Consider the following 12936-nt stretch of genomic DNA (forward strand, 5'->3'; position numbering starts at 1 on the left):
CCGCGGGGACACCTGGCCCAATTACCGCGGAAACACCGCGCATGGGGCCCGGAGCCACTCGCTGTGTCGACCGGAAGGAAGCTGCTTCTTCCGCGAGGCGCTGGCACATGCGCAAGAGCGCCGCTGACGTCCAGAAGACGTTCTTCCGCCAGCAGTTTGCGGATTGGCCGAAAGTTGGTGTCGACGCCAGTTGCCAAGCAACCGCTCCTACAGACGCACAACCGGAAAAGCGGCGGCATTCCGGGCATTTAATTAGTTGTATTTATCGTGTATTAAACCATGTATTGATATCTGCCAGTTCGAGTCCACGCTCAGCGCCCGAGAAGCCGCTGTAAGGCTGCCCGGGCGTGCTTCCTGCGGGGCCCGGAGTCTGGATTCCTGCGCCGACCTCTCTGCAGACTGGGGTATCCTGCGCCCCCCAGGCTCTTTGGTCCTTAGTTTCCAGAATTTTCGGGGCTGTTCTTAATTAGAGTCATGTGAAATGGCACGCGAAACACGCTAACTGTAACATTCCGGAGAAACGTTGAGGCTGTTATGAATCACGCACGTGCCGCCTGCTCCAAACTTTTAGACTGTTCCCCCCCACCCCCCGTTTTAGGAGACTCTGAAGCGAGAGATCACAAGGAAGAGATCTCTGAGGTTTGCTACACACGGGATCGTGCCTTTGAGACAGGAGAGATGGCCCAAAGTGAGGCAGGGGAGGTTCTAAACACCTAAACTCTGACGGACAAGCAATGTCTGGGAGGCTGGGTCAGAGCTGGTTGTAACTAAAATGGGGACGGGAACGCTGACACCTAAACTTCAGACTCGGTATCCCCTCACTCTATGGTATTGGCATGCTAGCTGCCACATTCATCTGCTCCAGGACGGTTCAGAGTAACCATGGCAACGACTAGACAAGCCCTAAGAAGACCTGAAAATGGGAGGGACAGCGGTTCCAGGAAAACCCACCGTCCTTTTCTGAGATTGGCTTGGCATTAAGCAAAGCTATATAAGCCAGACACCACCAAAGTTCCCGGCTGTAGAGTTCCCCCTCTCCTCTGGAAAGGAGCAAAACTGTTCACCCATCGCTCTACGCATTGTTGCTCGGCTTTCTGAGTAGTCCACCCTGCAGACTCACTTTACTCAACTTGTTTTCACCATCCTCAGTGGGGTGCTGTGAATTATTTCTTGCTTGAAGTCAAGGACCCTCATATCCTGCCCTGGTGGGGGTAGAGACCTCCCCCAGGGGTTGTCTCCCTGGCAATGCCTGGATCTCCTAAAGGAGCTTTAGGACCTGCAAGGTCTCCTGAGGAAATGCAGATTCAGTAGGTCTGTGGAGAGCTGAGAACCTACTCCTCCCCCAAGATCCCAGCTGGGCCTTTGGGCCACACACTGATCCAAAACAAGGTTTTCAGAATCACTGGGAGCCTTTAAAAACTGTAATGCCAGGGAACCAGCAGTTAGCATAATGGCTATGTCGCTGGACTCCCATGTAGTCGACCGCGGTTCGCGTCCTGAACTCGGTGGCTTAAAACTCACGCCGGGCACGTGTGCGTGCGTGCCCAAGATCCTGAGAGGAGAATGGAGGAGAAGGGATTGCGGCGTGGCCATCCCCCCTAGGGGGTGATTTCTCACTTTCTGTCTCTGTCTCTCTCTGTCTGTCTGGTGAGCACACGCGCCCTATAGCGAAAAAATCTCTCAAAAAAAAAAAAAACTGTAATGCCAGAGCCCCACCCAAGAGATTCTGATTCAGCCAATTGAGGTGGAACAGAAGATACTGATGTATTTTAGAAACTCCCCAGGTGATTCTAAGATGGCAGCCGAGACTGTGGGCCTCTAGCATAGAGGATGATAATATTAAACAAAATTATAAACGGTTAAGCTCCTGCACAGACCCAGACAGACCAGACTGAACAAAATGGGGCCATTCATGTCCTCATGTCACCAAGCCAAAGCTAAATTGTTAACTGACCTCACAAGAACTCGGGAACGAGAACAGCCTACTTCCCCAAACAGGCAGTTCCAGTGGGTGCGATAAGGGCAGGGCGTTTCCTGTTTTAACCCGTCCACAAAGGGAGTCAGGTGATGTTGCCAACTGTTGTTTCATTACCTTGTCTCCCTGTCCCCACCTTTCAAGGAAAGTAGCTTTGAGATGCGCAGTCTGCTTTTTGTTTCTGCTTCCTGGTTTCTTTGGCTTTTCTCCTTCGGGAGAACCCGCCTCCTCTGCTCAGCTCATTGAAACACTCCGTCCTCCAAGGAATGAAGTGCTGCCCAGTTCTAGACTCACGCATTAAGCCAGTTAAGGTCTTCATAGTTTGGGAGTGGTTGACAGAAATAAGAGTTTCTGAGCACTAGCCGTGTGCCCCACCCCGCGCCGGCCGAGCACTCAGACGCGGTCTTCTGTCATCTTCAGAGCGGCCTGTGAGGCTGCTGCTGTAATCATTTCCGTTTTACAGGTAGGAGCGTGGAGGGGAGCGAGATGGCGTAATGGACCAGGGATGCACTGCTGTTAGGCGGTAGAGCCCGTGCATTCTGTCCGATGCCTGTGTAACCAGCAAAGCTTTGGAATCCTCTCCAACAAGGGCTTTCTCCTCGATGGCCTTTTCTCTTTCTTTCCCAAGGGCCCCTCTCACACTGTGTCTCCCCTTGGAACTCTCAAAAGCCCTCTCAAAGTTCTTTAAGGGCTTACAAGGCAAATTCCGCCTCGTTAAATAGCGTGTATTTGTCTTGCCTAGCTTCCTAGACCTCAGGCCCGTCTACACGGACCTTGCAGCAATCAGGCAGGTTTTTAGATGAGGAAGGTCTTCCAAACGTTCATGGAAACTGTGACGAAGAAACTACACATGGATTTCAAACTGTTCTGCACTGCAATAAACATGTACCTTAATTTCTACAAGCTTTTAAATACTAAATTTGTATATTTGATATTAATACTTGTTGGTTCATCTCGAGCCTTCCAAAAGCCACTATTCTGATACAGATTCTGTTGTAACACTAGTTATTCAGTAGAGTATGCTTAAGAAATCTCCCTGCTGTTGAGGCAGCCTGAGCGGTGCGCGTTCTGGCATCTGTCTCAGTACCACCAGTGGGACCACGTCATCCATGGGAACACGTCAGCCGTGGGACCACGTCGCTGGGTGCCTGCTTGATGTGTAACTAGTGTTCGTTGATGCTTTCGAAACTGTGGCATGCAAACACACTGTATGTGAGTTCTCACCCTCACAATGACCCTGCAGCGCTGTCCTTACTGCTATTTCCATTTCTCAGCTGGCAAAGGAGCTCCTGTCTCAGAATGGAGATGGTAGGGGGACCAGCAGTTAGCGTAATGGCTATGTCGCTGGACTCCCATGTAGTCGACCGCAGTTTGAGTCCCAGATCCGGTGGCTTAAACTCACGCTGGGCGCGTGTGCGTGCGTGCCCATGATCCCAAGAGGAGAATGGAGGAGAAGGGATTGTGGCGTGGCCATCCCCCCTGGAGGGTGATTTCTCGCTGTCTCTCTGTCTCTCTGTCTGTATTTCTGGAGAGTGTATGTGCCCTATAGCAAAAACCTCTCCAAAAAAAAAAGAGTGGAGACAGTGGGTAGGGGTTGGGGGAGCAAGCAGCCTGCCCTACACTCCCACAGAACAATGTCGGGGCAATTCAATGCTCCCACCCTGAAGTAGGAAGCAAAAGCGGTAAATCTGTATCTGTGGGCATGATTATTGGGCCACATGATATAGGTGAAAAGAATTTTTTTTTTAGAGTTTTTTTTTTGCTATAGGGCGCATGCGCTCGCCAGAAAGAGAGAGACAGAGAGACAGAAAGTGAGAAATCAGCCCCCAGGGGGGATGGCCACGCCGCAATCTCTTCTCCACTCTCCTCTTGGTATCTTGGACACACATGCACACGTGCCCGGCACGAGTTTAAGTCACAGGGTCCGGGGCTAGAACCGCAGTCAACTCCATGGGAGTCCAGTGACATAGCCATTATGCCAACTGCTGGTCCCAGATGAAAAAGAATTTTAATGTAGAAAATAAATGAAGCTCAGGTCATGGCAATCGTTCACAGTGGAAAACCTTTCTACCACTTTTATACAGAGAATATCTAGGAATGATTATGTCTCACATTCAATTTCTTGGTGGATAGAAACGTAACTTGTTTATACTTTTGCTATCAATTACTTTTCATTTGAAATGATGTTTAATTTTTAAACTTAACTAGGAAGTTCTGATACATTGGTTTAGGGTTTTATAAATAGTTCAGTTGCAGACCACACATGAAGTGTAGTCACAGCTGCTGCCTGCCAAGAACTCAAGTCTACACAAACCCTCATGGTTCCCCAACCTGCTCTGTCTTGTCTGACTCTCCCCTGTCCCCATTTCTTTAGGAAATGCCTTAAAAATATTTTAAAGAAATGTCCACCCAAAGCAGTGGAAGCATTGGAGACAATAACTAGCCTCTGCCAGCAGAGGGCAACCTTGACTTATTCTTACAAGATTGATTCCTTGGCGTCCAGACCTTGAGGGGTGACCAGGAATCCGTTTAGCAAGAAGTTTCTCAACATTTTACTGGAAAAGTACTCCCCTGGGACTCTTTCTAATGCATGTCCACATGCAAGCCAGTTTTGAAGGCTTCTGTTCTCTTCAAGGGCACTGAATAGACACCTACCCTAAGCTAACAGTCCACCTGAGACTCTACCAAGGAAGTGGTGGAGGGACCTCCCGGAGCGTTTGGCCTATTTTGTGGACAGTGCAGTTTTGTTGTCTCCCATGAAATCATGACTTTGGAAATCACTAGACTCATCAATGAGGACAGTCAAATTTCCAGAAAAGTGGGGCGAGTGTAAGCAGCTTTTATGAGTGCCATTGTAAGCCCTTAAGGAAAACCCGAGTCTGAACATCTTGAGGCACTAGCTCTTATTTAATTTTAAACAGATTCCGAACTAATATTCTTTCTTAATTAAAAGTATGGGAATATTCAAACTTGATACAGTAGATGATGGTAGAAGGAATGTTTCTGCCAGTTGCACTTTTTTTTTTTTTTTTTTTTTTGGAATGTTTTTTTGATAGGGAACCGCCGTTCCCGGGCACATGCGTTCGCCAGACAGAGACGGAGAGTCAGAAAGTGAGAAATCACTCCCCCGGGGGAATGGCCACGCGGCAATCCCTTCTCCATTCTCCTCTCCAGATCTTGGGCATGCACGCACATGCGCCTGGTGTGAGTTTAAGCCACCAGGTCTGGGATTTGAATCGTGGTTGACTACATGGGAGTCTAGTGACACAGCCATTACACCAACTGCTGGTCCTGGTTTCCATACATATTAAAACTAAAGTTCTTTGTTCTATGGACCTAAAAGAGAGAATAATTCAAGTGCAGGAACTTGGGCAATAGTCCCTAAAACCCTAAGGAAGTTCAAATAAGTAAATAATAATCACAGTAAAATGTATGTTCAAAGCAAAATATAGCAGAACACTGAAGATGATATAAATTTAAATATTTATTCATAATACAACACATTTGATTAACTGCACAAGTAAATTAATGGACCAAGATCCCTAAACCACAACCCCCTGTGGTTTGTGGAAGGAAAACGTAGGAAGAAACTACTGGACATTATAAATTCATTTGTAGCATCTCAGGCTTAGGTTATTATTTTTATTACTGATAAGACATTTCACACCTCAACATTAGTATATTGTAGAAAGTAAATAAGATGTGAGAGAGAGGTTCGAAGATGCTACACTGCTGGCTTAGAAGGGAGAGGGGACCAGAAGCTGAGGGACGCAGGTGGCCTGTTGCTGGAACAGGCAGGGAAGGTGGATGTGGCAGAAGCCCTGGAGCTCCGATTTGAGTATCATGAAATATGAATGTCATGGATGGCTCCCCCAGCTTATATCGTGAGCACACTCTGGGAAGTCTCTGGATGCGAACTGACAACCTTCTCATATGGTTCTCCTCACACAGCATCGTGTTTTACTGTGGCGCCATTGTCTGACCCCCATAAATGTCATGTGGAGAAATAAACAGCAAAGCAGAAAACAATTCTGGAAACGGTACAGATTAATATTTTAAAATTTGTATTCTGTGAAAATTAGGTCTGCTACATCACTTTGCTCAAAATGGATACTGTATTCAAATAAAATTTGGGAAATTTTAATTAATTCTTTAAAAAAAGTAAATAAGATGTGTTTGTAGACTTGGATGACATATATAAAATACCGTTTTTTAAAAGAATTATTTAACTTTATTTATTTATTTGTTTATTTATTTATTTACTTATTAGACCAGAGAGGGACAGAGTGAGAGAGAGAGAGAGAGAGAGAGAGAGAGAAAGTGAGAAAACAAGCTGCCAGGTCCAGGACTCAAACCACGGTGGGCCATGTGGGAGTCCAGCACCCTTAACCAACACGCCACCTGCCGGCCCCCAAAATATTACATTTTTTTTTCTGGAGAGGTTTTTGCTGTATACTTGCCAGAAAGAGAGAGACAGAAAGCAAGAAATCACCCCCCCCGGGGGGGGAAGGCCACACCGCAATTCCTTCTCCTCCATTCTCCTCTCGGGATCTTGGGCACATAGGCACACACACCTCCACTGTGAGTTTAAGCCACTGGGTCCAGGACTCGAACCGGGGTCAACTACATGGGAATCCAGTGACATAGCCATTACACCGACTGCTGGTCTCCCAAAATATTACTTTTAAAATAAAATACGAAAGTCACAATAACATACATCTGTTTATAATTTACTCAGAATATAGAAATCAGAAATAACGCCTTCTAAAAATTAGAACATGGCATTTGTTTTGACAAAAACAGTGTAATTAATAGAGAATTATTTTACCTTTATAGAATTAAGACTACTGGTTTTCCCCACAGCACTATTTACTAATTAGAACAAAACGAATGAAAATCCTGTGGCAATCACAAGTTCTTCTGATGTGTATTTATATCCATCCTCCAAATTTTAATTTGTTGGGTAAGTACACTCTGGAAAGATAATCTGATGACAGGAATGTCAGAGCTTGAATTTCCGCCTTCATTTTAGAATCTGCCATCATTTCCATCTGTCAATAAACGTAAAATATTGTCATACCAGAGTTCTCTGTGACAGTTCTGTCAGTTCAGCAAACTAGTAAGTCCAGGCGTGTTGCGTTCTCTAAAACTACAGGCAATAATAGCCCTGTGCTCAGCCAGAGTATTCCAGAGCAGCTACAGCCACAAAATATCTGGAGTGAGAATGCCCAGCATGGGAATGATCTGGGACCATTTTAATGATTCTTTTTAGTTTCTTCTTTTATTCCACAAACTATTGGGTCATTGAATAAGTCAGCACGGATTTTTCAATGCAAAAGTGTGTCATGACTTTTCCGATGACCTAACATGACAGAGCTGTTGACAATGGGAATGTAACTGGGTAAATGATAAGGATGAAAGCATGCACTCCATCTGGCTGACCTCTTCTATTAGCATTCGTGTGGTTCTATTTTAACTACTTACTGCTGAACAACACCAATGCTAGTTGCTGGCTATATAAAGTTTTAAGAAAGATGCTTTCAAAATACCATGTGAATAGCCACTGTTTTTGGCATAGAGTGCACGTGCTCGCGAAAGAGAGAGAAATCACCCCCTGTGGGGATGGCCACACTGAAATCCCTTCCTCTCCATTCTCCTCTTGGGATTTGGGGCACACGCACATGTGCCTGGAGTGATTTTCAAACCACCAAGTTTGAGACTTGAACCATGGTTGGCCTTGTGGGAATCCAGCACCTTAACTACCACATCACCTCCTGGCCCGCCAATGGTAAATTAAAAACAATTACACCTTCGACATTGAAATGTTAAAAAGGAACATCTTATACTTCTTTTCTCCAAAAAGGTTGACAGCTAACATAAGGTCTCTTCAGGATACTGTCAAGTTTCATTTGGTCCCGTTTTGTCAGTGGAATTAAACTACTTTTAGGTATATTTAACCTAGAAAAAAAGATAGAAAAAAATCAGTAAAAACATTGTTCCTGTAACTTGAACATCATGTATTTCATCTTTATTTACTGTGCTATTTCAAGAAACTCAGGGGCCAGCCAGTGGTATGGTGGTTAAGGCAGCTGGATCCCACATAGGCTACTGCATGGTCCTAGTCCCAGACCTGGTGCCTTGAAACACACACAGGGCACATATGTGAGCATGCACAGAATCCTGAGAAGATAGAGAAGGGACTGTAGAGTGACCAACCCCTCACATACACACACACACACACACACACACACACACACACACGCTTTCTCTTTTCTTCTCTCTCTCTCTCCCCTCCCTCCCCAGTGAGCATAAGCCCTAGAGCAAAACCCTGAAATAACAGAAGTCTTACACCTAGGGCAGGATTAGAGGGGTCTGTAATGTCCTAGACCAGCAAGTTTTCAAGTTCATAGTGGAAGTTTATGTTTCCATAGTAAATAAAATTCTAAGTATTTGTTTTCTTTCATGTCCTAGTCACAGGATGAAGGCTAGAAGACTTGTTTGTTTTTTAAATTTTGCTATAGGCCATGTGCACTTGCCAGAGAGCAGCACAGATGTAGAGGGAGGGAGAGAGGGTGAGAGTGCCGCCCAGGGGTCTGACCACATTGCAATCCTTCCCTGCATGTTTTTCAAGTCACTGGGCCAGGATTCAAACCATGCAGTCAGCTACGTGGAAACCAGTCATCTTAACCACCATGCCACGTGGCTGGCCCCAACACTGGTTATTAAACAAATGCCAATAGCACAAACATCACGCATGGTCAACAAGGTGACTTGGTGATGGGTGCAGTTAACCCTCCCACAGCTTCCCCCTACTGAACTGCTGAGCTCTGATACACACGGCCAACAACCAAGATGCATGGAGAGGGCTTCTGGGCCATGGAAATTAACCTATCACTTTTCATTTTGTGTGCATGCATGTGCACACACACACACATACTCACCAATGTAGCTTAAATTTTTGTTTTTGGAGAGGTTTTTGCTATAGGGTGCATGCACTCGCCAGAAAGTGAGAAATCACCCCCCTCCCCCCCCGGGAGAGATGGCCACAACACAATCCCTTCTCCTCCTTTCTCCTCTCGGGATCTTGGGCACGCACGCACACATGCCCCACATGAGTTTAAGCCACCGGGTCTGGGACTCGAACCGTGGTCGACTACATGGGCGTTCAGCAACATAGCCATTACGCCAACTGCTTGTCTCCACAGCTTTAAATTTTAAAAAAGGAGAATGTCATTTTATCTTGGCATGTGTTTAAAAATAGAACATGAGAGGTCTGGGATTTATAGTGTGGTCTACTTTTTGAAGTCACAAATCCTAGATGTCCCAGGAGAGCTCCAATTTCAAATAGTCTTTTGGTGTCCCCGTAATTATGACCATTTGCCAGTGGCAGCTCCTGGATGGGGTGACAATCTGAATGAAAGGCAAGTCTAGAGGATTTTCCTTGAAGCCATGTGTGCATAGCTACCACACATTTTCCTTTCTTTGTGTATTTATGCCGAGCGGCTTTTGAGGACACTGATGGAATTTGTGAGATGCAGCTAGAGTTTCTTCTTAATAATTATCAGATCATTTGTTCTGAATTTGTTAGAACTAGTCTTCATACAAGTAGATCATCCCCAAGAGATTTTTACCATGACACATACACTAAATTGAAGAAAACTTTAATTCATTGCAGTAGAAATTTATCAATTCACTGGTGCATAAATATTCGTAAGTCAAAAATGAAATGTTTCCTCTTGTGTCCTCATTTTGTAAGAAGTGGCCAATCGCCCCTGACCTTCTGTCTTTAGGGAACAAGCACTTGTTACCCAGGATTGCTGGTTAAAGGAATCCAATAAACATGTTTAAGTTCATTCTCACCGGCCAGTTAAAACAAAAAAACATTCCAAAATAGCACATTAGGAGAGATGGAAGAAAGTGCTAATGCCCTATGTGAAGGGGCAGGTGGGCTCTTACTCTCTAGGGAAGCAAAATAATTAAGTTATTCAGAGGGCAGTCAAAGCCTTGAAAATGTGTATACTCTTTGACCCGCCAGTTCTTCTGGGAATTCAGCTGAAGGGACTAATTAGAGATGTGGGTAAAGATTTAGTTACAGGAGTGTCCGTCAAAACACTGATCTATCAGGGCAGAGACTGGGAACCGTGCAGATGTCCAGCTGGGAGGGACTGGCTGGGTAAACACTGGCAAGCCCAGACTCTGAACTCCATAACGGGAGACATGAAGTGAGGTTGTACAAGGGAAATTTATGTTTTGGGATAAATTAATCAAGCAATCACATTGTGTTGTGTGAAAAAAAAAAGCAGATTCCAAACTAACAGTAGAATATGATCTTATTTTTGTGAAAAAGTGACTGCTATGAACAGAAAATAATCTACAAAGGAAAAGCTGCCCAGATGTAAACTATTTTTACCCTGTTACTCAATGATATAGAATGATACAGATATATAGATATTGAACTTGCCAAAATTGAGGTTCTCAAACGTTAAACTATCTTAAAATGGGATTTTTGTTTTTTGAGAGGTTTTTGCTATAGGGCGCGTGCGCTCGCCAAACAGACAGAGAGAGACACAGAGACAGAAAGCAAGAAATTACCCCCCAGAGGGGATGGTCACGCCGCAATCCCTTCTCCTCCATTCTCCTCTCAGGATCTTGGGCACGCACGCACATGCGCCTGGCGTGAGTTTTAAGCCACCGAGTCCGGGATGTGAACCGCGGTCGACTACGTGGGAGTCCAGAGACATAACCATTACGTTAACTGGTGGTTCCCGGGACTTTTTTTTTTTTTGTAAAGTTAACATTTCTTTTTTTTCTAGAGAGATTTTTCCTATAGGGTGTGTGCACTTATTGGAGATACAAAGAGAGATAGAGAAAGGAAAAGTAAGAAATTACCCCCCAGGAGGGATGGCCACACCACAATCCATTCTCCTCCATTCTTATCTCTGGGTCCTGGGCACACATGCATACATGCCCAGTGTGAGTTTCAAATTTTGGGTCCGGGACCCAAACAGTAGTGGGCCATATGAGAGTCCAGTGACATAACCATGACGCCATCTGCTGGTCCCAAGTTAAAATTTTTATGATAAAATTGATTCATATGGCAAATGATGTTGTCAATGACTAGCATTTAGATTTAATGTATTATACTTTTTTAAAACTTTATTTATTTATTTATTTTGACCAGAGAGAGAGAGAGAGAGAGAGAGAGAGAGAGATCGCAAGCCACCAGGTCCAGGACTCGAACCATGGTCGGCTATGTGGGAGTGTCCAGCACCTTAACCACCATGCCACCCGCTGGTCCCAATGTATTATACTTTTAAGTATAAAAAACTACAAAGTATTTTGGCCATAAGAGTAAAATAAAATAACTTCCTAGCTAGCTGAAAGTACAGTGAACCAAACTCATTCATTATGTTTTGTGGCAGTTGAAACAGACACATTAATGCATTTAATTTGTAAGTATATGATTCTAAATCACAGTGAACAATATAAATAAAAAGCACTAAGAGCTTTCTCCTATAGTGACTTTTTAGCTTGTCATTACATATCACAATGAATCACCATCTAAATACCCTACCTCTGCTAAGCCATCTAACCTTTTAATATCAGAAGGGAGGAGACCAAGCCATCTGATAGCAGGAACTGTGAGATTATGTGCTTCAAAAGACATGGACTGAAATAAAGAACAAAGGCGTACTGGGTGAGGCTAAAGTGCAGGGAACTAGCATGCTTGTTTTGCAGCTGAATGTTTTACCTACTAAGAAGGACAAGTGCCAAGGCTGGCTTCACACGCCCACAGCCCACAGAAGTGAGAGTGTCACCGGGAGCTGTGCTAACTGGGCTTTCACTGGAGGAGTTAAAACTTCTCTGTAGTATTTCTCTATCAATTTTCTATAAAGTAAGACAAATGAACCTGGCATACATCTGTTACTGTTTCTGAGTCCAAATCTTAGACCCGCTTCACCATCCTTGTCATGGTCAGAATGTCCCTGAGGAGCCCACCCTAGGGATTTTGTTTCAGTGGGTCTGGACAGGGATGGAGGCCTGCATTTCTAGCAGGTTCCCAGGTGATGCTGATGTGCTGGTCTGGGACCTTACTTGGAGAACCACTGACGTATGGTGGCTGCAGACTCCGGTGGTGAAATTCGGTCGTGTTTCATTCCTCCTTACGGAGGGAGAATAGAATCAACCAAGTCAGAATTGAAGGCTACACGTAAGATGTAGTGTGTATTTGCTGCTCAGAGAGTTACGGTCGTTATCTTAAGGCCACGATTACTCCAGAAGGCCCACGAGAAAACAATGCCTCCTGCCCATAGCTGACCCCGCTGTGCCATCAACAGCTGCCCTGTCCGTGCTGAAAGGGAATTCGGGGCCACTGAGACACAGACTGGTCCTAGACTGACACTATCCTCCCTGGTCCGTTTTGGGGCTCTCAGCTTACTAGAGGGTAGTAAGTAAACACAGAAATCTCGCCAATGAAAACAGAATATCTGAATAGTAAAAAACGGGAGAGCTACCTCTCTATACTTACCATAGATCCATACTTATAGATGCACATAATTTCTATGCCTGTTAAAACAAATGGTAAAATTTGCCTTCTTTATATTATAGGTTAGATAATTTGCTCTTGAAACATCTGCAGTTTTAATTTTTGTAGATATTACCAGTGAAAAATTTATGGTTCTGTTTCATGTGGCAATAATAATAATAATAAATTGCCTCAGATCATTATAGCCCTATTTTAATCTAATCATTTTCTGAAAAAGATTAACAAAATATTCCAAGAGCAGAAAACCACAATTTCACATACGATTTAGTTATGACTGCTGTTCCAAACAGCTCCATACTGAATTACCATGAGGGTCAGCATCAACGAGAGTGAAGACAGGAATATGAAACGTGTCCCACAACTTCTTGACTAAAAGCCTTGTGTTCAGATCGGGGACTCCCTTTCCCTCCAAGCA

At 44.6% G+C, this 12936-nt stretch overlaps 1 protein-coding gene across 1 annotated transcript in view; it reads right to left on the reverse strand.

Moving 5' to 3' along the window:
- Positions 1 to 6836: 6836 nt before the first annotated feature.
- SPO11 (SPO11 initiator of meiotic double strand breaks) overlaps positions 6837 to 12936 on the reverse strand; it is a gene marked incomplete at its 5' end in the record, with an annotated part of 19496 nt that continues 13396 nt past the window's right edge. The window contains 5 exons of the mRNA XM_006141881.2: positions 6837 to 7026; positions 7822 to 7933; positions 11569 to 11645; positions 12504 to 12541; positions 12828 to 12927. Of these exons, the coding sequence (XP_006141943.2) occupies positions 6907 to 7026; positions 7822 to 7933; positions 11569 to 11645; positions 12504 to 12541; positions 12828 to 12927 (447 nt within the window). The remainder of the gene's footprint in view (positions 7027 to 7821; positions 7934 to 11568; positions 11646 to 12503; positions 12542 to 12827; positions 12928 to 12936) is intronic.

The sequence above is a fragment of the Tupaia chinensis genome, unplaced genomic scaffold, assembly GCF_000334495.1.
Source record: "Tupaia chinensis unplaced genomic scaffold, TupChi_1.0 Scaffold000066_1, whole genome shotgun sequence".
In the NCBI taxonomy this organism is placed as follows: Eukaryota; Metazoa; Chordata; class Mammalia; order Scandentia; family Tupaiidae; genus Tupaia; species Tupaia belangeri.